This window comes from Mus musculus, chromosome 11, assembly GCF_000001635.26.
Source record: "Mus musculus strain C57BL/6J chromosome 11, GRCm38.p6 C57BL/6J".
NCBI lineage: Eukaryota > Metazoa > Chordata > Mammalia > Rodentia > Muridae > Mus > Mus musculus.
The window spans coordinates 101447584-101468174 of NC_000077.6; the positions used below are offsets into that span (position 1 = coordinate 101447584).

Genomic DNA, 20591 nt, shown 5'->3' on the forward strand with positions numbered 1-20591 from the left:
CATGGTTACAGGACAGCCAAGGCTACACAGATAAAACCCCTGTCTCGGAAACAATAAAACCAACAAAAAGCACTGACTGCTCTTCCGAAGGTCCTGAGTACAATTCCCAGCAACCACGTGGTGACTCGAAACCATCTGCAATGTGATCTGACTCCCTGGTCTGGAGTGTCTGATGACAGCTACAGTGTACTTACACATAATAAATAAATCTTTTTTAAAAGAAAAAGGTTACCAATAGCCATGTGGATACTGGGAGTTGAACCTGGGTCCTCTGGTACTCAACAGCTGAACCCTTTATATTTTGGGTTTTGGAGGTAGGATTTCTCTGTGTACCTGTGGCTGCCCTGAAAAATCACTCTGTAGACTAGGCTTGACTGGTCACAGAGATCCACCTGCCTCTTTGAACGCTGGCATCAAAGATGTGCCGCCGCCACTTGACTCACAGGTTTTTTTTGTTTTGTTTTTTTTTTTTGGTTTTTTGGAGACAGTTTCTCTGCATAGCCCTGGCTGTCCTGGAACTCACTTTGTAGACCAGGTTGGCCTCGAACTCAGAAATCCGCCTGCCTCTGCCTCCAGGGTGACTCACAGTTCTTTAATCACAGCTTTTTGGAGGCAAAAGCAGACAGATCTCAAGGGTGTGAAGCCAGCTAGAGCTGCAGTACTGAGAGCCTGTCTGTCTGGAAGTCTTAAAAATCCTACCATGGTTTATGCTAGAACTGGCTGCCTGGGAAAGTCTTCCCTTTGCGGTCCCAGGAGCACATGCCTGACTGGGTAGTTAGATTTGATGACTTGGAAGGCTCCGCCCAAGGGTGGGGCTGTATGCTCAGAAGCAGAATTCACAGAAATGAAAGTGGAAGTGAGGCCGGCAAGCAAGCAACAGCAGTGGAAGTGTGTTTCAGACGCTGCTGGAGGCTGAGGAGACCAGAGCCACCTCTGAGGGGTCAAAGAGTTTAGTCCTTCAGAACTCTTCACTGCCAACCCTGCTCTGAAGCCCCAGCTTCTGCCAGACGTGAGAGCCATGTCTGTGACCCTGCAAACTGTAAGTACGGGAGCAGGGGAGCATTTGTCGCATGTGGGGAGGGGCGGGAACACAGTGTTCTAGGCTTAGACCTGCTCGGCTCAAGCCTGCTAAGGGTGGAAGAGAAGTAGAGCGCTTAGGGTACCTTGGTCTGTGGATCTTGTCATTTACCTATTGTCAAAACCAGGACTCTGACACCTAAAGTAAGGACCTTGATCATTCTTTTTGGTTTTTCGAGACGGGGTTTCTCTGTTTAGCCCTGGCTGTCCTGGAACTCACTCTGGAGACCAGGCTGGCCTCGAACTCAGAAATCTGCCTGCCTGTGCCTCCCAAGTGCTGGGATTAAAGGTGTGCGCCACCACTGCCCGGCCTTGATCTTTCTTTATGTGGATGTATGCTTCAGGGTTGTAGAGAGCTGTAAGCATCAAAGGTTTCTGGCTATTCTAAACAGCAAAGGGAATACTCTGAGGTACTTCCCAGCCAAAAACTCCTCCCCTCAGAATGCCATGTCAACCTGACCATTGGTCCTCTCTGGGACAGGTGGTCTTTCTAAGTGCCTCTGACTGAGGCCACCTCAGATAGGCTAGGTTGAGCTGTGAAGTCTGCCTGCCAACAGCCAGTGAGGCCTCAGGAGGAAGCACAGTGGGCAGCCACCTTCGAGGAGGGATCCAATGCAGCTTGTCCTCAGCAGCTCTGCCTCCCCTTGTTAGTCTTCTGGCACGGAAAACTTCCATTTATCTCCCAGATACAATAAAAAAAGGGAGCGATTTGGAGCCAAATAAGGAAAAAGCAATATTGAAGAGCCAACCTGCCTGGTTTCAGATCCTAGTTTCTTCAGACATGTTGCACTGGACCAAACATTAGCTTTTCTAAAGTTGACAGTCTAATCCCTTCACTTACTATGTAGGGATATTACACTTCTTCACAAAGATACCTAGAGGGAAGGCTAGAGAGCTAGCTCAGTCTATAAACTGCTTACCTTAAGAGTATGAGAAGAGGGGCTGGAGAGATGGCTCAGTGGTTAAGAGCACTAAATGCTCTTCCAGAGGTCCTGAGTTCAATTCCCAGCAACCACATGTAATGGGATCCGATGCCCTCTTCTGATGTGCCTGAGAAAAGCAACAGTGTACTCACATACATAAAATAAACAAATCTTTAAAAAAAAAAAAAAAAAGCACGAGGAGAAATTCAGTACTTAAGAACTGAGATAACCAGGCTGGTGAGATGGCTCAGTGGTTAAGAGCACTGATTGCTCTACCGAAGGTCCTGAGTTCAAATCCCAGCAACCACATGGTGGCTCACAACCATCTGTAAAAAGATATGACTCCCTCTTCTGGTGTGTTTGAAGACAGCTACAGCGTACTTACATATAATAAATAAATAAATCTTTTTTAAAAATTAAAAAAAAAAACTGAGATAACAAAACAAAAAAAAATAGCACAGTGGGCTGCCAAGATGGCTCAGCGGGTAAGAGCAGTGACTGCTCTTCTGAGGGTCCTGAGTTCAAACCCTAGCAACCACATGGTGGCTCACAACCACCGGTAATGAGATCTGACACCCTTTTCTGGTGCGTCTGAAGACAGCTACAGTGTACTTATGTATAATAAATGAAGCTTTGTGCTGGAGTGAGCAGGGACTGAGCAAGCAGAGTTAACCGGAGTGAGCAGAGGTCCTAAAATTCAATCCCCAACAACCATCTGTACAGCTACAGTGTGTTCACATACATAAAATACATAAATAAATCTTTAAAGAAAATAGCACAGTGGCATATGCTTGTATCCAAGCACAGCCGTGGGGTTTGCTGGTGAGCCACCCAGCCCTACTGAACAGCTCTCGGTTAGTGAGTGAGAGAGAGACCCTATCTTGAAAAGTAAAGTCACATCCTGGAGAGTTGGCTCAGCAGTCCAGAGTATGTGCTGCTCTTGAAGAGAACCTGGCTTCAGTTCCCACCACCAGCCTGTTGGCTAAGGGCCATCCATAACCCTACTTCTAGTTTCTGGGGATCCAGTGCCCTCTTCTGGCCTCTCCAGGCACCAGGCACGCAGTGGTACACTGACATACATGCCAGTTAAAAACCCATAAGTGTAAACAATTTAAAAATATACAATTAATTTTTTTAATTTTTTGAGACAGGGTTTCTCTGTATAGCCCTGGCTGTCTTGGAACTCACTTTGTAGACCAGGCTGGCCTCGAACTCAGAAATCCACCTGCCTCTGCCTCCCGAGTGCTGGGATTAAAGGCGTGCGCCACCACTGCCAGGCCTTTTTTTCCTTTTCAAATCCTGGCAACTCTGCTAGAGAGATGGCTCAGTGGTTAACAGCACTGATTGTTCTTCCAGAAGAACAGAGTTCCATCCCTAGCACTCACCTGGAACCCAACAACCTTCTGTAATTCCATTTCTAGAGGATCTGGTACCCACTTCTGGCCCCCTCTGGTACTATATGCACATGGTACTCAGACGTACAGGCAAAACCCGCATACGCATTAAAATAAAAAATCTCCAAAAAAAAACCAAAAAAACAAAAAAGATTTTGGTAATTGACATAGGTCCTCTGCAAGAACAGCAGTGTTTGTAACAGCGGAGCCATCTCTGCAGGCCCTTGGTCTTTTTTTAAAAAATTGCTTTAGAGCCAGGCAGTGGTGACACACACACAGAATGAGTTCCAGGGCAGCCAGGGCTGCACAGAGAAACCCTGTCTCAACCAAAAAATAAACAATAACAATAAATTTGTTTTAGATTAACTTATCTTTTCTGAAAGATTTATTTCTATCTTTTATCATTCTATGGGTGTCTTGCCTGAAGCGTGCCCTTGCATGCCCTGTAGCTATGGAGGATAGAAGAGGGTGTTAGGTTACCTGGATCTGGAGTTACAGGAGATGATTGTGAATCACCCCAGGAGTGCTGGGAATTAAACTCATGTTTAATTCACTACATTTAAACCTCTACAAGATCAGCCAGTGTTCTTTACTGCTGAGCCATGTCTCCAGACCCAGGTTTATTTATCTTATCTTGTGCGTATGAGTGTTTTGCCTCCATGTATGTATTGCACCATGTGCATGACTGGAATCCTCAGAGGTCAGAAGAGGGTATTGGATTCCTCCAGGGAAGTTAAGGATGGTCATGAGCCAACATGTGGGGTGGTGGGAACCAAACCTGAGTTCTCTGCAAGTGCAGCCAGTGCTCTGAACTGCTGAGTCACCTCTCCAGCCCTGCCAATAATGTCTTTTAATCACTTCATAATCTTCATTACTATTGTTAGTGTGCGTGTGTGCGTGTGTGTGTGTGTGTGTGTGTGTGTGCGTGTGTGCGCGCGCGCGCCATGGTGAGCGTGTGCAGTCACAGGACAACTTTCCGGAAGTTCTCTCCTCCCACCATGGGATCTGGGGTCAAACTCAAGTCATCAGTCCTGTGTGTCTTGTGCTTTTATCACTGAGCCATTTCACCAGCAGCACCCCCAACCCCCAAATTTTAGCCTAATGCTAATATCCAGCAGGCGGGGGAAGTGGATCAGTGACTCCTGAGGACCTAGTTCTGTGTCAGGTATAGATAGGACGCTCAGTCAAGCATCACAAAATCACCCTGTAGGCTGGGGTGCAGCTCTGGGACAGCGCATGTGCTTAACATAAGTCCCTGCTTCTGTCCCCAACACAGGGATTGGGGTGGAAGGACAGCATGGGAGGGACAGTAAATCACAGGAGTTTAGCAACTGGAGCATTTGGATTAAGCAATTAACAGTTATATTTATCATAACGATCAGAAGTTCAAGCTCAGCACTCAGCAGGGAGTGTCTTCTCTCACTGTTCACTTTTGTTTTGCTTTTGATGCAGAGTCTCACCATGTAGACTTGTTTGGCTTGAAACTCTCCGTGTGGACCAGACAGGGCTCAAACTCTCTGAGTTCCACCTGCCTCCCCAGTGCTGGGGTTAAAGTCGCACTCCACCACACCTAGCTGGGAAGTGCTCTTTGAATTTTGCTCTTTTCCATTTGTGATATGATGTTATCTCTGTGTATGGCACGGAGTCATGCCGGTGGCAGCTGATGTCTGCCAGGCTAAACCACGGCAAGTGAATTCAGAGTACTTCCTCTGTGTGGTGCTTGCCGTTTTCCCTTCCTATTTATTTACCTGGACAGGGTCTGGATATGTAACCCAGGCTGGCCACATATTCAGTTTTCCTGCTTCAACCTCCCTACTGCTGGGACTGTAGGCTCACCACAACTGGTTTATGCAATGCATTTCTTGCAAGTATAATTTAATTTAATAATTCTCAGAAGATGTTTGGTGTTCTTTCTTATGAAGGAAGCTTTTTTTTTTTTTCTTCACATGGGCTTTGGTAGCAAATCTGAGTCAGGTGGAGGTGTTCAGTCCTTCCAGGCTTCAGGAAAATGATTCCTAACCACTTTGCTATGAATGGAACAGCTCACGCAGTCATGAGCTCCATCTAAAGTCTGGCAAGCACAGGACACCATCAAAGACACTTACTTCAGAAATGGTCCTGGCGGCAGCAGCCTCTACTGTGCTCCAAATAGCAAACTTCTTAGTGGCTTGTTGTTGTAGTAGTGTTGTGTCGTTAGCGCAAGGAATCAGCTGTGGGTGGTTCTGGTCCTTTTTGGCTCCAGTGTTGGTTCTCGTGGTTTTGATCATCCCAAATCCTGGACTCAAATGTTAGTGCATTTTGGATTAACAGTGGTTTCTACTCACAATGGGCTTATCCCACTGTGAACAGAAGGATTACTCTTTTTGTTTGTTTGTTTTAAAGATTTTTATTTATTTCATATATGTGAGTACACTGTTGATGTCTTCAGACACACCAGAAGAGGGCATCAAATCCCCATTACAGATGGTTGTGAGCGACTATGTGGTTGCTGGGAATCGAACTCAGGACCTCTGGAAGAGCAGTCAGTGCTCTTAACCACTAAGCCATCTCTCCAGCCCGCAAAGATTACTCTTGTAGCATCTTCTCTAACAGGGGAAAGGCAGGAATATGGTGCATTCCTGTGATTCCAGTCAATGCTCTGGAGGCTGAGGCAGGAGGGTTGCTGGTGTTTAGGGTTAGCTGGGCTATCTAGAGACCTTGTATCCAAAACACCAATACAAAAAAAGAGAAAAATGAAAATGTACATGACCAATAATAGGTTTAAAAAGATAAAATGTTACATAGTAGGGACATGGCTCAGTGGGCAAGGCCCCTGCAGTGCAGGTGTGAGGGCCTGGGTTTGAATCCCTAGAACCCAAGTAAAGCTGAGCATAGTATCTTGCATCTATAACACCAGCACTCCAATGTCAAGGTGGTAGCTACAGACAGGGAAGTCCGCAGAAGTCCAGTGCTAGCCTGGTCTGTACAGTGGTGACACCTGAGAGACCTTGTCTCAAACAAGGTAGGAGAACTGACATCTGCCTTGTTCTTAGACTTCCACATGTGTGGATGTGGCTGTGTACAGATGTGTATGTACATTCTCTTTTGCATGCACACGAGAGCGCGCACGCTCGCACATACACACACACACTCACACACACACACACACACACACACACACACACACACACACACACCAGATCAACTGTGTGGTACACACCTTTAATTCCAGAACTCAGGAGGCAGAGGCAGGGAAAAATCTGAGTTTGAGCCCAGCTTGGTCTACAGAGTGAGAGCCAGGACAGCCAGGACTACACAGAGAAACCTTGTCTCAAAAAACCCCAAAACAACCCCACAAAACAAACAAACAAACAAACAAAAACCTAAAACAAAATAGCAAAAACAAAACAACAACAAAAATTATTTCTAAAAAGAAAAAAATAGAAATTATTGGAACCACATCTTTGTGGAGAAATATAAAACCACTCCTCATTGTCCCACAGAGATCCTGACTCCCTGGTGTCATCTTACTGGCCCTCAAACCCACTGTAACCTCTGAGTCACAGCTATAAACAGGGACCTTTCGCCAGTCCCGAGCAGACATAATGTGGTTCAAGCTCTAATTTTCCTCTGCTCCAAACAGAACAAACACGGAGTGTCTTCAGTGACACCTGTGAGGGGCTCCTATCCTGTCACGCGCTTCACTTGTCGCACGTTTACTGATGCCTGTTTTGTTCCAGAAACTTCTCTAGACATTAGGGATACAGAGGAGATCGAGTCAGGTTGGATCATTCCAAGTAAAGGTGACATTCTGTGGGTCAGTCTTAATTATCAGGTTTCCTCATGCCCTCCTGAGCTCTGCCAGCCAATGTCTGCGCTCTCCCACAAACAAAGGTGCATTCATGGGTATTCCTTCCTCTCTGTTCTGTGGCTGTTCTGTTTGGACTCGCTCCAACGCACACCAGCCTGAAAGGCTGCTTGGTGTGTGGAAAGAGGAAAGCTGGGATATGCAAATTCCTTCTCCACTCTGGACTTCATTTCTTCACTGGGAAACGCTGATTGACAGAGCCTTCCGGCATCATTTGGCCTGGCTGAATGACTTTTGACAAAGCCTTTAACCTTTTTCAGTTCACCCCTTCATCTGTAAAGTCGGGACAAGACAGTTACATCCATAGCACTGTAACAAGAATTGAGTGGTACAGTCATTTTGAAAGGTTTAGTTGATGGGTCGGCAGCTCATGCCTGTAATACCTGACCTCTGCAGGCTGATGTAGGCTTGCTGTGAGGTTGAGGCCAGCCTGAGCTATGTGGTGAGTAGAAAGAAGTCCAATTGGGACTTCTGTACATGACTGTACATGACTACTCTACCTCGAGACGTAGCTTAGTTGGCTAGAATATGTACTTAGAGAAGCCCTGGGTTCAATCCTTGTATTGCATAAATCAGGCACGGTGGTACATCCCTGGAATTTCAGTTCTGAGGAGGTGGAAACTGGAGTTCAAGATCACCCATAGATCATAAAAAGTATGAGGCCAGCCTGGGCTACCTGAGTTTTGTTTTTTGGGTTGTTGTTGTTGTTTTTGTTTTCCTTTTTGAGACGGTGTTTCTCTATGTAGCCCTAGGTGTTAGGATTAAGGGCATGTGCTACCATGCCCAGCCTGCTACTTGAGACTTTTATCATCAAAAGAAGGAGGAAGAAGAGGAGGTGGAGAAAAGAGGGGTGAAAGGTGCTTGCTGAGCAAGCCTGGCAACCTGAGTATAATCCTCAGAACCTTCAGGGAGGGAGGAAAGAACGGACTCCACAGAGTTGGAGTCCTCAGGGATCCTCACCCAAATAAATGTAGAAAGAAAGCAAACAGAGCTAGCTCAGTAAATATTAACCAACAGTCCAGGGCGCAGAGCTCAGTGATAGTGTGCACCTTGAATGCCAGGTTGAAAGACCAGGGTTCGAGCCAGGCATGGTGGCGCACGCCTTTAATCCCAGCACTCGGGAGGCAGAAGCAGGTGAATTTCTGAGTTCGAGGCCAGGCCAGCCTGATCTACAAAGTGAGTTCCAGGACAGCCAGGGCTATACAGAGAAACCCTGTCTCGAAAAACCAAGAAAAAAAGAAAGAAAGAAAGAAAGAAAGAAAGAAAGAAAGAAGGAAGGAAGGGGGAGAGAGAGAGAGAGAGAGAGAGAGAGAGAGAGAGAGAGAGAGAGAGAGAGAGAAAGAAAGAAAGAAAGAAAGAAGGAAAGACAGAAAGACAGAAAGAAAGACAGACAGACCAGGGTTCAATCCCTAGAACAACAGTTAGCAAAATGGTCTGAAGCCTCGATACTGTAAGCCCTGGCTCCTTCTTGAGGATTCAGTTGCTTTCAAATCTCTTTGTGCCAGGATTGCCCTGTCCAGGGCCTTGTAGCTCGAGCTAGGCTCTGGACCTGGCTTGTGAATCAGTTGTAGCTGCTGCAGGCCCCCTGGGTAGACTGGGTTAGGACCAGGCCAGGAAAAAGGGGTTGGGAGTGTTCAAAGATTTGAACATCATCTCTGCTCTGGAGAGCCCAGCCCAGCCCCCGCTCCCTCCTCCAGGTTCTAGAAAGGCTGATGGTTATCTTCTTATTCTGCTCCAACAGGTCCTCTACAGTCTTCAGGAGGAGCAAGCCAGGCTCAAGATGAGGCTGCAGGAGCTGCAGCAGCTCAAAAGGGAGCGCACAGGCTCTCCCGGAGCCAAGGTCAGGTGGGAACTGAGGTGTTCCTGGTGGTAGAAAGGGATTGAAGAGATGGCTCAGTGGTGAACACTTTACAGCTCTGGCAGAGGACATAGGTTCAATTCCTGGCCCCTACATGGGGCAGCTCATAACTACCTGTAACTCTAGTTGCAGGAGAAACAACACCCTCTCCTGGCCTGGACGGGTACCTGGAGATACACACACACACATGCACACGCACATGGATATATTTAATTACTTATTTTCTTGCTATGTGAGCTCAAGAACATTGTTTGATCTCTTTGCTCTCAGTTTTCTCATCTGTGAGGTGAAGTTACCTACCTCCCAGGCTTGCATGAGGACGAGAGCTTGTATGAAAACTGGCTGGTGTGTCGTGCCTGTACCCACACAATCCAGCTCTTCTATGAAGGCTTTCTGCACTGCACATCAATCAAACAGAATCAGGGGACACATTCTGCCCAGAAGGGAGTGGTAGGGACCTCTCCTACTTCTCAAGGTTGTTACGTACCTTCCTCTCCCAACCTCCAGATCCCATTCTCAGTACCTGAAGTTCCTCTGGTATTCCAAGGCCAAACTAAGCAGGGCAGGCAAGTGCCCAAGTTTGTAGTTTCTAACTTGAAGGTCTGCTGCCCTCTGCCTGAAGGTTCTGCTCTGGTCACCTTTGAGGACCCCAAAGGTTAGCCTTGGTGTGTGGGGAGGCTCCGAGGGGAGGCCATAAGGTTTCCTAATAGTGACCCTGTCTCTCCACCCACAGTGGTTGATCGGTTGCTACAACAAAAGGAACACAGAGTTAACTTAGAGGACTGCCGGCTGCGGGTGCAGGTCCAGCCCTTGGAGCTGCCTGTGGTGACCAACATTCAGGTGACAGAGTGGCAGGGTCCTCCATGCAACAGGTGGGATTCAGCATTTGGGTCCTATGGATGAGTGGGTCAGCTGAGCCTGCCCTGTCTCCTGCTAGGTGTCCAGCCAGCCAGATAACCACAGGGTGCTCGTTAGTGGTTTTCCTGCTGGACTTAGGCTGAGTGAAGAGGAACTGTTGGACAAGCTGGAGATCTTCTTTGGCAAGGCCAAGAATGGAGGTGGGGATGTAGAGACCCGGGAGATGCTGCAAGGGACCGTCATGCTAGGGTTTGCTGATGAAGAAGGTAAGGGTCCTACAGAAGAGGTAGGGGGCCAGGGTGCACGAGACTCGAGAAGCCTTCAAGGCCACCCTTCCCTGTCTCTCACAGTGGCCCAGCACTTATGCCAGATTGGCCAGTTCAGAGTCCCACTGGACCGGCAGCAGGTCCTCCTGAGGGTCTCTCCCTATGTGAGTGGTGAGATCCAGAAAGCCGAGGTACGTGAAGGTGGGGCTGGGGAAGCGTCTCCTTGTCGGGGAGAGCTCAGGGCCCCCCAGCCTCTCCAGCCTACACAGGAGCCTGAGCTTCCAGACCCATCCCATGTTTTTTGTGGGATGGTCCTTGTTCCAGCCTCTGCTCGCCACTGCCCTGCATTCCCATGAACCCTTGCAATTCATTCATTTCCTGTCTCTTTTTCTAGATCAAATTCCAGCAAGCCCCTCATTCAGTGCTGGTGACAAATATTCCTGATGTCATGGATGCCCAGGAACTGCATGACATCCTTGAGATCCACTTCCAGAAGCCCACTCGTGGGGGCGGGGAGGTGGAGGCCCTGACAGTTGTGCCTTCAGGGCAGCAGGGCCTGGCTATCTTCACTTCCGAGTCAAGCTAGGCCTGCATGTCCACCTGCTGGGGACTAGGATCACTTACTGCCTAATGCTACCAAGAACGGTCAAAGTGCCAACCTGGTGTGATGGTCTTCTTTACTTCAAGATAGCTGAGAGAGAGGGCAGAACGCAGACCTTGACACTGGCTTTCCCATGGCTCGCTCGTGCACGCGCGCGCTCTCTCTCTCTCTTTCATTTGAGACTAGATTTCTCTGTATATTCCAGACGTTCCCTCTGTAGACCAGGCTGGCCTGTAACTCCAAGCTGCCTGTCTCTGCCTCCAACTGCTGAGATTAAAGGTGCGCATCACTACCACCCATTCTCCAGCAACTCTCAGATACAACATCTGGTCAGGACTCAGGGTTTGGCTTTTTATTGACACAGACACAAAGGCAGCTGTGGTAATGGGGTGGGGTGGGGATGGGACACAAAAGCAGAAATCACACTTCCCACATGGAGGCCTCAATTTGACAACAGAGAGGCCGGGTCCCTCCCTCCACACTCCCTCTGACAGTGGCTGGAGTTAAGAGCTTTCTCTAATCCAAGCTCAGAAGCAGCAGGTGACCCCCACCTAGCCTCAAAGGTCCCCACCTTGGCTCCAGTAGCCCTGACTCTTTTAACCAGCCTAGTTATTCCCTTGCCGGAGCTCCTCCTTCCCTAGCAGTGTAAACAAAGTTTGGGGCTGAACAGCAGAGCTGCCTCCAGGCTCTGGGAAGGCAGCAGCCTCCCTACATAGCAAAGGAAAGAAATGTGCTTGAATTCTCACTTTGGTCCCAGAATAAGACCCAGCGTTGTCTCCCAGAACTCTGGCTGATCCAGCTCACTGCCTTTCTTCTCCACTGACAGAGACAGGACAGGCCACAGACCACAGTAAAAGCAATTGGTCCCCAGAGGCTGGAGCTGTCCCCTACCCCCAGACCCCCGACCCCTGGCACATACACAGATTTTTGGCAGTGTTGGACTGGGGAGGAGTAGGCCTCAGCTCCACCAGGACGAGGAAGGCACTGGGGAGAAGGGTGGAAAAGGAGCCAGAGATAGGGGCTGCCCCTACACATACACACACATATACAAGCACAGGTTTTCAGATGCTAAGGCACTGAGACAAATCCAAAGGCCTCAGTGAAGGGTGGGGTACCCAGTACCCCTCCCAGAGCGTAAGCTAGGGAGTCGGTCTGATTCCTGTCCTTGCTGTAGGAGGCAGCAAACTCAAGCCGGAAGAAGTCTAATTGTGCTTACGACATTGGGGACAGGAGACAAGGTTGAATACTGATCAAGTCCAGGGGTGGGCCTCGTCGGCCTGGGCTGCGGGGATACTACGGGGGACACAGGTACATGCTGGACTCACACAGATCGGCCCCACGTCCTGAGCTGACGCATAGATTCTTTGGGTGGGGGTGGGGCAGGAGGGAGGATGAGGCTGAGGTGGAAGCACACAGGATAGGGCAGGGAGGGATTGGCTAACCTTGGCACAAAAGCAGCATGGTAGGCCCAGGGAGAGGGGGGAGGGCAGGAAGCAGCCAGCCTCCTGCTGACCCCCCCTGTCCCCTTGGCAGGGCCCAGACATCCAAGTGGTCACTTCCCAACCTCTCCTGAGGGCAGGAAGGGGTGGGGGGGAGGGAGAGCCCTGAGCGAAGGGCAAGAGCGAGCTCAGAGCAGGGAAGCAGTCATCAGCAGAGACCTTCTCTGGGGGAGGGAGGGAGGGTAGAGCATCGTGACAGGATGAAATGTGAGAGGCTGGTGGGCAACACGACAGGACTTCCCATCTTCTCCCTCCCCGGCTCTCCAGGGCCCTCAGCCCTCTGGCCCTAGGTCTCCTTCTCAGGCCCAGGAACCAGGAGGACTTTGCCTATGTTCTTCTTCTCCTGCATCTGTTTCATTGCATCTGCCACCTGGAGAGAAAGAGAAGACCGTCCCTGATGCTGTCCGCCCCACTTACAGAGCCCGGCTAAAGACGACAGGAACCATCTGCCCCTGGGTCCTCAAGCTCACCTTCTCGAAGGGCCAGACTGAGTCAATTCGAGGTTTGATGTGGCCCTGATTGTACAGAGCCACGAGGCGGGTGACCACGCTATTGACGAGTTCCACCTCTCCATCCAGGTAGCCCAGGTGGAAGCCACACACAGCTCGGTTGGCCTGCAGCAGCTGCAGAGCTGTCACACTGAACTGATTCCACCAGGTGCGGGCCATGGCCATCAGGTTCCGCTTGGGGCCCGTCAGCAGGTTAGCCATTCCTAAGGGACGGAATGACACGTCCAGTAATCCAGCTGCCAGGTACATCTCGGTACATCAGGTGTGTCTGAATCCATGTCTGCCTGGCTCCTTGATCTCCTTGTTAACACTCAACACACGGACAATCCTGGAACTTAGGATTAGGCCCAAACTAATTCTTTGTGTACACACACACACACACACACACACACACACACACACACGGAAGAAGAGAATGGAACTGTTTCCTGCCAGTTGTCCTCTGAATTCCACATGTGCACCATGGCACCTTTATGTGCACACACAATAAACATACATTAAAAAAAAAAAAAGCAAACCCTGTCTCGAAAAACCAAAAAAAAAACCAAAAAAACAAAAAAACAAAAGTGCAGGGCGTGGTGGTGCATACCTTTAATCCTAGCACTCGGGAGACAGAGGCAGGCGGATTTCTGAGTTTGAGGCCAGCCTGGTCTACAAAGTGAGTTCCAGGACAGCCAGGGCTATACAGAGAAACCCTGTCTCGAAAAACAAAAACAAAAACACACACAAAAAAATGCATAGCCAGGTGGTTGTTGGCACATACCTTTAATCCCAGGCAAACTCTGAGTTCGAGGCCAGCCTGATCTACAGATTATGTTCCAGCACAGCCAAGGCTACACAGAGAAACCCTGTCTCAAGAACGGAAAACAAAGCAAAACCACCAACAACAAAATTATACACACAAGGGCTAGGGACGTAGCTCGGCTGGGATGGTTGCCTACCCTGAACTATGTAAATCACGTGGATGTGTGGTGTGAGCCTGAATCTCAACATTTGGGAAGCAGAGACAAAGACGAGACGTTTGAGCTCATCCTTGACTATACAGTGGGTTTGAAGGCAGTGTTCTATACCGAAACCTTACCTCAACAAACAAACAAACAAACAAACCCAGAGAGCCGGATACAGTCGTAACACACAATTTAAATTCTATTTCTCGGGAGAGAGAGGGAGGTGGATCTCTAGGAGTTCCAGGCCAGCTAGAGCTTCGTAGTGAGACCCTGTCTCCCTCTAACTGCCAAAAAGGGAAGAAAAGGAGATGGAAGATTGCACCCCCCAGATATGGCACCACATTCCTGTCACCTCAGCACTCAGGACATGAAGGCTGGAGAGGGAAGAATCAGGAGACCTTGGCAGAGAAAGAGAGGGCTCGTGCTCTCCCAAAATTGCTCTCATATTTCTATTTACATTTGTGTGTGTGTGTAAAGTAGGTTTTAAAATAAATATCCAGCTTGCCCAAGAAGCCCAGGTGGTGCTGCAGGAAGCAAGCAGGCTGGCTGGTTTTGCATCAGGAATAATCCCCAAATAGGAACACCAATTTACGATGACTCACAGGAGATTTATGAAAGAGAGTGAGTGGCTGTCAATCTCATTTAAATATCCAGGACCCTTCCAAACCCCAGCCTCACTGTAGAGCTCTGGACTCCCCTTTCCTCCCTTATTCAAAAGCTCGGGCCCCTGTATCCCACCCTATCGGTGGGATTCTCTACCTATTCATTATTATGAATTAGTCCCATCCTACTGTCCCAGGCAACTTCTCTGCGTTTGGTACAACTAACAACTCACCGTAAGTGACAACTTTGCCCATGGGTTTGAGGAGGTGGTAGCCCTTGGCCGTGTCTGATCCACCCAGAGGGTCCATGACGATGTCTACTCCTGTCAAAGAGGGACAACCCATTAATACCCACAGATCTGGAGACCCCTCGCCCCATCTCCCTGTGCTGTGCCAACCTCCCCATTTCCAGGCCCTGCCCCCACCTTTGGGGGAGATCTTTTTGATCTCGTCCACATAGTCAGTCGTGTGGTAGTCGATGGGGTGTGTGACCCCGTTCTCCTTCAGCACCTCGTGCTTGCTGGCTGAGGCCGTTCCAAACACTGTCACGTTCTCCACGGTGCGGCACAACTGCAGGGCTGCCATGCCCACGCCACCTGCAGCAAGAAGCGGGCACGGAGTCACTTAGGTACTTAGTCCATCACTTTCATTGTGCCTTAGCTCCTTTTGGGGCCCAGGTTCAAATTCCACAATTGAGAACTGGAGGGACAGAGACTGGACAGGAGATGGTGTGTGGGGGTGAGGGCAGGCTGCTAAGAATGGCAGGCTGGACCTGGTGTCTAAATGTTACCACGGCAACTATGCTGCAGAGGCCTCTGGGCTCCACAGGCCAGGCAGTCTGGTGTTGCTATGACAACAGACCAGATAGGCTACAGAGAGGGGCCTGGAAGGGAAATCAGGTCGGGTGAAAAAAAATAAAAAAAATAAAGGAAGGGACTTGTCACCTGCAGCCATGTGTACCAAGACGCTATGGCCCGGTCTCAGGTTGCCGAAGTCAAAGAGAACCATGTAGGCGGTGATATAATTGACCAGCAAGGCAGCAGCTTCTTCAAAGGTCATGGCCTCAGGCATCAGGAAAGTCTGGGCTGATGGCACAGTTACTTCCTCCTGCCACATCCCTGACCGGTTCAACACCATCACCCGATCCCCTGCCTTAAAAAAAAAAAAAGGAAGAATGTCCGTGATTACTCATTCATTTACCCACAGGTGCCTTACTGATCTCTGCCATGTCCCGGTCCCTTGGAGATGAAGTAGCAGACACAGCCGGTTGTAGCATTAACAGCACCACCTCCTGAGTGTTTACCTGGAGCTTCAGAGGGAAGTGTTCAGTCAGTCCTCACAGCAGCGCTGGGCTGCCCTTATCTCCACATAACAGATCATATACTTCATTATTGCATAAGATTCCTGACTGCGAGAAACTTACAGTTGGGGCAAGTGTAACTATTGTTCAAGAGATCAAACTGCTTTGATTACAAAAGTGGGCTCCACCGTTTTAATGACAGGGCAGCCCCGAGCAAATAAAAATTATTTAACCAGTTTTCTCATCTGCAGGAGGGGAACTTTAAGATCTCCTAATTAGGAAAACAACAACAACAGCATTCAGTGATAGCGTGATGTATATCATATAGTTAATAACTTAGCAATGTTAGCTAACAGCAATGACAATAACGGCAAGGAGAGGAAGTCAGCAAATAACTGTAGAGAGAGGGCTGCACAGAGCAAGGGCCACGCTGTAGTGCAGGTAAATGTGCCCCAGTTGTAAACAGTAAACGGTTGGGTGTGGCCAGCCCAGGGTCTTCTTCAGTTGTATATAGGCTTACAATGGCAGCCCTAGAAAATACATGAACCCAGACATGGCACGCAAGCCTGACGCTCACGAGCTCACGAAGAGCAACCCATTCCAGCCACAACGAAAAGGCATTATCTTTCATTCCTAGTCTCTGGCACTTGCTCCAGGGTCTCTCTGCAGGAGGCAAGGGACAAAGACAGAAGGATCCAGTTTAGCCACTAGCTGGGCAGGAGGAGGGGGAATCAGGTCAGCAATGGGTCCTCCTGGCTCTCTGAAGACCACACAGAGAGAAGTGTGGGTGCTGTCCTAGACAATCAAGGCTCATCTTAGCTCCTTACAGGACATTTAGGATCCACAGGGTAGGAGAATGAGACCTCTACACAGGCCCCCTTTACATGTAATCAAGTCCCTGTATTGCATTGAAGAGGACAGCCTTTCTGTGAGTTCTGGCCTGGGCAAGGAACCTCAAAACTCAAGTCCAGAAGACACAGTAGCAAGCCAAGAGAGCTAGCTACAGAGCAATAAGCTAGCAGGACAGCCAGCCAGTCCCAGATGTAATCCGAACAAGTATCACTTAATCTGACTCATACCTAACCTTTAGCCCTCCCAACTCAGGGCCATGACCCCTCCCCAACTCAGCCACCAGGAGGGTGGGAAAGCCCTCCCCATAGAATCCAGGCTCTTACAGCAGATTCTTGCCTGAGGCAGGAAATCCTGTATTTACCAGGCGGAAAGTGTGGGGAGGAGTGGATAGGTGGGTGGCCTTCAGCAGTAACATGAACTATTAACTTCCCCTTCCAACCCCTACCCTCCAAAGTCCTTTTAGCACCATCCAAGAGTAGGATTATATCTAAGTCAGGGCAAGGGTGTGACCACAGCTGGATTCAGAAAGAACGACTTTAAGGAGGAGCTGTTTTGATGTTCAACAAATGCAGCAAACCCAGCAGGTTAGCAAAGGCTCAGACTGCTCTGGGGCAGCATCTCATGAAGGTGCTGGATTTGAAAAGAAACTCCTAAACACTTGATATAAAGAGGCCTCAATCGGGATCTCTCAGAAAGCTGGTCTTCTGTAAGTCTCATGTGGCCAAGGTTATGGCTGTGATTAATGATAAACGAGAAACAGACCGGCAAAGCTGGGCCAACCTGCTCAAGGTGCCACACCTCCCTACCCTAGTCCAAATGGGCTCCGCCTGGATTTCGGGGGCTGGGGTCCTCTGAAAGGGAGGAGGAGCAGCGGTTTGGGCCGGAAGTTCCCAAGGGTAACCCTGGGTCGTGGCCTGCTAGCTGAGTCACTGAAGAAGGGATGGAGTTGCAGTCACGAGAAAGCAAGCCCAAGACAAAGATGGGAGACTGATTCCCGCCTCCCCCACGTCAAATACCCGAGTAGTAGCGTAAGGCCCGTGGCGGTGGGGGAAGCCAGCCTCTCTGGGCTCCATGATGGGTGTGTCCCCTTTGGCCCAGCTCGGGGAGGGGCCGTCATACACCCCCATACACCACGGGGCTGCATGTGACTAGCGCTCTGGCACGGCCTCTGAGCCTCCGCCTAACCCCATCTACATAGCTTCTCAAAGCTCCCTCGGGAGGGAAGGGGGAGTTAGCCACCACTCAGAGTCACAAACCACAACTGCCCCGGGAGTGTTTAGTGGGCAGGGGTACAGGTGTGGTTTTACTTGGGGAAGGGGGTGGGAGGGGGGCGAGCAGGTCATCCTGCGCATGCGCCTGGGCGCCTTATTGTTTTCCCCCCAACTCCGCTTGGGGCGGCGGCCACTACTAAAAAATGCTTTGGGAAGGGGCAATAACACTGTTGCCAGTTCCCAGTAAATCCTTTTCCCAGACGCCTGGAGACATAAATTGCTTTCCATGTGTTCCATGTTTAGTCCACCCGCGTCCTTGCTGGCTTCCCGGCCCGGCCACACCCCCGGCACGCGCCCACTCCTGCCCTGCTACCGCTCACCTTACGGTCGCCGACGCCTTCGCCCACTGCCACTACCACGCCCGCGCCCTCCATGCCGGGGGTGACCGGCAGAGGCGGTAGTCGGTCGTACAGCCCTTGGCGGCCCATGAGGTCGGCGAAGTTGAGCCCACAGGCTCGCACGCGCAGCGTCAATTGACCCGGACCCGGGGCCGGGGGCACCGCCGGCCGGCTCTGCAGCTTCACCTTATCGTAGCCACCGAAGCCGGTGAGTACCAGGCAGCGCAGTGGCGGTGCCGAAGCGGATGCTGACGCTTCGGGGGCCGGGGGTGGCTGCGGGTCGCTTGCCACCTCGACTGTCGGGGGCTGCGAAGGCGCACCCTCCCCGGCTCCGGTCCCGGTCTCCGCCCCGGCCTCGGTCGCCGCTGCCACAGTGGCCGCCTCAGCTGCTTCCCTCTCCGCGGACATGGCTAGACTCGCGACGTGCGTTCCCAGCTGTACAGAACCGGTGCACAGCTGGGAAGGGCGGGACACGCGTCAGGAAGAGCGCAGGCTGCGGACACCAGTGGGTGGGGCGGGGCCTTGCTCGGGGGGTGGGGCTTCGCGGGCGGACTTAAAGGGCTAGTCCCTCTGCTGACCGAGCTGCGAGGGCGCGAAAAGACTAGCGGTGCAGGTGGAGGGTGGTGGTGTACGTGCGTGTGACTGATAAGCATGAGGAGATTCTGGGGCATGCCGAGTCTAAGACTTGATTTATTCGTAGAAAGCCTTATACGAATTAAAAGTTGTCGTGACACAGTCTGAAGGATAATTTAAAATCTGAATTTATAATCTAGCCACCTGTGGATCAGACTCCGGTGAAATTGTGCCTCAGGTTGAACTCTACCGTTTACTAATAAGCAGACTTTATTCACTATGTTCTTTTGTTTGCTTGTTTTTTGAGACAGGGTTTCTCTGTGTAGCCCTGGCTGTCCTGGAACTCACTTTGTAGACCAGGCTGGCCTCGAACTCAGAAATCCGCCTGCCTCTGCCTCCCAAGTGCTGGGATAAAAGGTGTGCTCCACCACGCCCGGCTTACTCACTATGTTCTTGCAGTGGCAAACTACAAGCATGAGAACCTCTAAGACAGGGTCTCACCATGTAGCCAGGTCTGGCCTGGAGCCTAGAAGGTGCCATGAATACAAGGCTGGCTCTGCCTCCGGAGTTCTGTGGTTAAAATGACATGTGCCACCACCTCCCTTTTCTTTCACACTCTCTTTTCCTTTTGTTGGAATTGAGGATAGAACCCAGAGCCTCATGAATGTAGCTCTACTCCCGAGTTACATCTCTAACTTAAACTTAACAGTTTTGGGTGTTAATGCTGTGTGTCTGTTTACTTTTTGTAAAACAGCGATGAGATTGTGTGCTTTAGTTACCTTTACACGGTTATTCAAAACGAGATAACATTAAAATGAACATCTTCGACTTAAAGAAGAGTTTTGTTTGTTTTGAGACAGGATTTCTCTATTTAGACCTGGTTGACCTGGAACTCATTATATAGACTAGAGTGGCCTCAAACTCAGGGAGATCTGCCTGCTTCTGCCTCATGAGTGCTAAGACTGAAGGCGTGCAGCACCATGCCCGGCTAAAGAAGGATTTTTTTCACTTATGTATGCATGTATGTATGTATGTGTATTTATTTGTTCATTCATTCATTCATTCATTCACTTTACATCCCGATCACAGCCCTCCAAGCCCCTTTCTCCATCCTCTTCTAGGCAAAAGATGTCATGCAAATGGCGGTTTGCTTATTGCTAGTCTGAGATGAGGCTGAAATTGGCTTTGGGGCTTAGCTCTGGCCCAGCTTAGCTGTCAAAGGATTCTAGCTTCCTTAGCCTTCCCTTTGCTCTTTCTACCAAAACATCCACCAGAGGACGCAAAAGCTCCCCTAAAACTTTCCACTCAGTACTTGGCTAGAGGAACTTAGTCCATGCTTCTAGGTTGGTCACAGGCCTAGATCCCGCCACCCGTCGTTATGGAGATAGAAAGCTATGATGTCACTAATGTAGGGTGGGAGTGCTAAGGTCCGTACTTCCATTTCCCTAAGCTCTGTCTGGACCCGAGAGTGGAGGAGGGAGACAAAAATCAAAAATCCTCCCTTTCCTAACATCTCACGCCCCCCTGTGTTCGGGAAATAGATTGCTGCCGCCGCGCGTGTCCGCCGCACTAGCACACCTGCGTGCACGCGTGGGCACACAGAAGGCTCAGGCCTTGCGCCCGTGTATGGAGCTTCGCAGCTGACCCTTCAGAACTTCGCCCTCGGTCAGCCCAGCCTCCATGCCCGAGGAACTCAAATAAACGGGGCTCGCTGGCCACAAACCCTCAGGCGCTCCTGGGGTCACAGCTGCGCGCTAGAGTCTAACTCGGGTCCCCCTCCCCTCCTCCCAGGCCCCGCCCCGTCCCGAACCCCGCCCCTCGGCTGTGCGGGTGGGAGGCGGGGCCAGAGGTGCGGCCCGCGGGCTAGGGGCGGGGC

The 20591-nt window shown here is 50.3% G+C and overlaps 2 protein-coding genes across 2 annotated transcripts; one reads left to right on the forward strand and one right to left on the reverse strand.

Moving 5' to 3' along the window:
• The first annotated feature begins 828 nt into the window (after positions 1 to 828).
• Positions 829 to 11118, forward strand: Ifi35 (interferon-induced protein 35). The gene is made up of 7 exons (NM_027320.4): positions 829 to 1039; positions 8983 to 9081; positions 9607 to 9754; positions 9833 to 9939; positions 10037 to 10223; positions 10308 to 10414; positions 10618 to 11118. Exons 1-7 carry the CDS (start codon positions 1019 to 1021, stop codon positions 10807 to 10809), a joined length of 861 nt encoding a protein of 286 aa, NP_081596.1. The 5' UTR covers positions 829 to 1018; the 3' UTR covers positions 10810 to 11118.
• Positions 11119 to 11164: 46 nt separating this feature from the next.
• Positions 11165 to 18616, reverse strand: Vat1 (vesicle amine transport 1). The gene is made up of 6 exons (NM_012037.2): positions 18125 to 18616; positions 15326 to 15533; positions 14807 to 14977; positions 14615 to 14704; positions 12794 to 13035; positions 11165 to 12693 (listed from the first exon to the last, which is right to left on the reverse strand). Exons 1-6 carry the CDS (start codon positions 18548 to 18550, stop codon positions 12610 to 12612), a joined length of 1221 nt encoding a protein of 406 aa, NP_036167.1. The 5' UTR covers positions 18551 to 18616; the 3' UTR covers positions 11165 to 12609.
• Between the last annotated feature and the right edge of the window lie 1975 nt (positions 18617 to 20591).

Bases quoted from the DNA above. Each gene is read 5' to 3' on its own strand.
- Ifi35 (NM_027320.4), top strand. From the start codon at position 1,019: ATGTCTGTGACCCTGCAAACT. The intron at 1,040-8,982 runs GTAAGTACGGGA...CTGCTCCAACAG, and splicing joins TGTCTGTGACCCTGCAAACT to GTCCTCTACAGTCTTCAGGA. The intron at 10,415-10,617 runs GTACGTGAAGGT...CTCTTTTTCTAG, and splicing joins GTGAGATCCAGAAAGCCGAG to ATCAAATTCCAGCAAGCCCC.
- Vat1 (NM_012037.2), bottom strand. From the start codon at position 18,550: ATGTCCGCGGAGAGGGAAGCAGCTGAGGCGGCCACTGTGGCAGCGGCG. The intron at 15,534-18,124 runs GTGAGCGGTAGC...TTTTTTTTTAAG, and splicing joins AAGGCGTCGGCGACCGTAAG to GCAGGGGATCGGGTGATGGT. The intron at 13,036-14,614 runs GTGAGTTGTTAG...TCCGTCCCTTAG, and splicing joins GGGCAAAGTTGTCACTTACG to GAATGGCTAACCTGCTGACG.